General features: G+C 68.0%; 1 protein-coding gene across 1 annotated transcript; it reads right to left on the minus strand.

The window, feature by feature from the left end:
* Positions 1-470: 470 nt before the first annotated feature.
* On the minus strand, positions 471-1612 carry LOC105530676 (bone morphogenetic protein 7-like; the record flags this gene model as incomplete). Its single annotated transcript, XM_011968315.1, has 1 exon — positions 471-1612. A coding segment is annotated over exon 1 (611 nt), but the record flags the coding sequence as incomplete, so codon positions are not given.
* Between the last annotated feature and the right edge of the window lie 49 nt (positions 1613-1661).

Here is a 1661-nt window from a genome sequence, read left to right on the forward strand (position 1 = left end):
AAAAAAGAAAAAAGAAAAAAGAAAAAAAGAAAATAAAGAAAATAAAAGAAAGAAAAAAAAGAAAAAATAAAAGAACGCAAACTAGCAAGCTCTCCAACTCCAGCCAAGAGAGAATGGGGCATCCGGCGGCCCGGAGAGGGGCCCCAAGGCGTTCGGAGCGCGCGGTACGCTAAGGCGGGCGCACCACTAGGGGACAGGTAGGGCTTGTCAGGGCGGGTAAGGGAGTGCGACGGCCGAGATGCCAGGGCCAGGCAGGGCTGAGAGGGGCCCAGGAAGGGCGGGAAGGCAGCCTCGCCGGGAAGGGCCCTTTACATCCAGGTAGCGCGAGCCGCGCCAGCCCAGGACAGCTCACATGACCAAGCCCCGCGCTTTGAACGGCCGGCGCCTCCAGTCCCAGAGATGCGGCCGGCGGCGTAACATGGAGGGGACTTCCGAGGATCCCTCCTTCCCAGTAACCCCCACAGGCCCACCGAGCCCAGCGCGCCAGACCTGGAGGCGCACACAGCTTGGGAGCCATAGGGCCGTGGGTGGGAGACCCTCGGGCAGGCACTGCGATTTCAACCAGGAGCAGAAAGCTGGGCGGGCTGTATAGAAGAAGCGGCTCCCTCCCTCCCGGTTTCAAAGTGCCCCCGAACAGAGACGCGTACCCCCGCCTGCCCTTACCGAGGTTGACGAAGCTCATGACCATGTCGGCGTCGGTGAGGAAATGGCTATCTTGCAAGCTGGCCAGAGGGGGGCCCTGGGTGCTGAAGACGGCCTTGTAGGGGTAGGAGAAGCCCTGGCCGCCGGGCCCGCCGCCCTCCTCCACCGCCATGGCGTTGTACAGGTCCAGCATGAACATGGGCGCCGAGTTGTGCTTGCCCTGGAGGTGCGGGCGCGGGCGGTGGGGCAAGCCCAAAATGGAGAGGATCTCGCGCTGCATCTCCCGCCGCTCCTGGCTGCGGAGGCGCCGATGGATGAAGCTCGAGTGCACCTCGTTGTCCAGGCTGAAGTCGGCCAGGGCGGAGCGCAGCAGGAACAGGGGTGCCCAGAGCGCCACGAAGCTGTGCGGCGCCGCAGCGCGCAGCGAGCGCACGTGCATCGCGCCGGCTCTACGCGCGACCCGGGCTCCGGGCTTCGGGCTCCGGGCCCGCACCGCCCCAGGTGGCAGAAGGGGCAGGCGGCCGTTCGCGCCGCTCGGTCACTTGCTGCAGACGGGCCCCGCTGCGCCCGCGCCAGACATGGCCCCTCCCCGGCCTGCCGCGCTCTGCCCAGACCCCCGCCCCCTGCTGGGTGCTGGCCCCGGGCCCCTCGCCCCGCACTCGCCCGGGCGCACCGCCGGGCTTGGAAAGCAGCCCCGGCGAACGAAGAGGCGAGTGAGGAGGCGGGCGCGGGTGGGAGGAGCAGCCAGCAAGCCTAGGAGTCCAGAGAGCCAGTGCCGGGGAGGCAGCGAGGAGGCAGGCGGGCGGGCTAGCGCTCCTTCTTCCCGCTCCTCTGGCGCTCTCGCCCTCAGGCGGCGGCGACCCACCCTCTTCCAACCTCTGGCGTGGAGAGCAGGGGCCCCGGGGCGCTCTCCCAGCCCTGCGCGCCCTGGATCGCACAAGAGGCCGCCTCTGGAGCGCCAGAGTGGTACACGCTGGGGCCTGGGCGGAGGAGGAGGAGGAGGAGGACGGGCTTCAAGG

Source organism: Mandrillus leucophaeus, unplaced genomic scaffold (genome assembly GCF_000951045.1).
Source record: "Mandrillus leucophaeus isolate KB7577 unplaced genomic scaffold, Mleu.le_1.0 Scaffold8389, whole genome shotgun sequence".
Classification (NCBI taxonomy): domain Eukaryota; kingdom Metazoa; phylum Chordata; class Mammalia; order Primates; family Cercopithecidae; genus Mandrillus; species Mandrillus leucophaeus.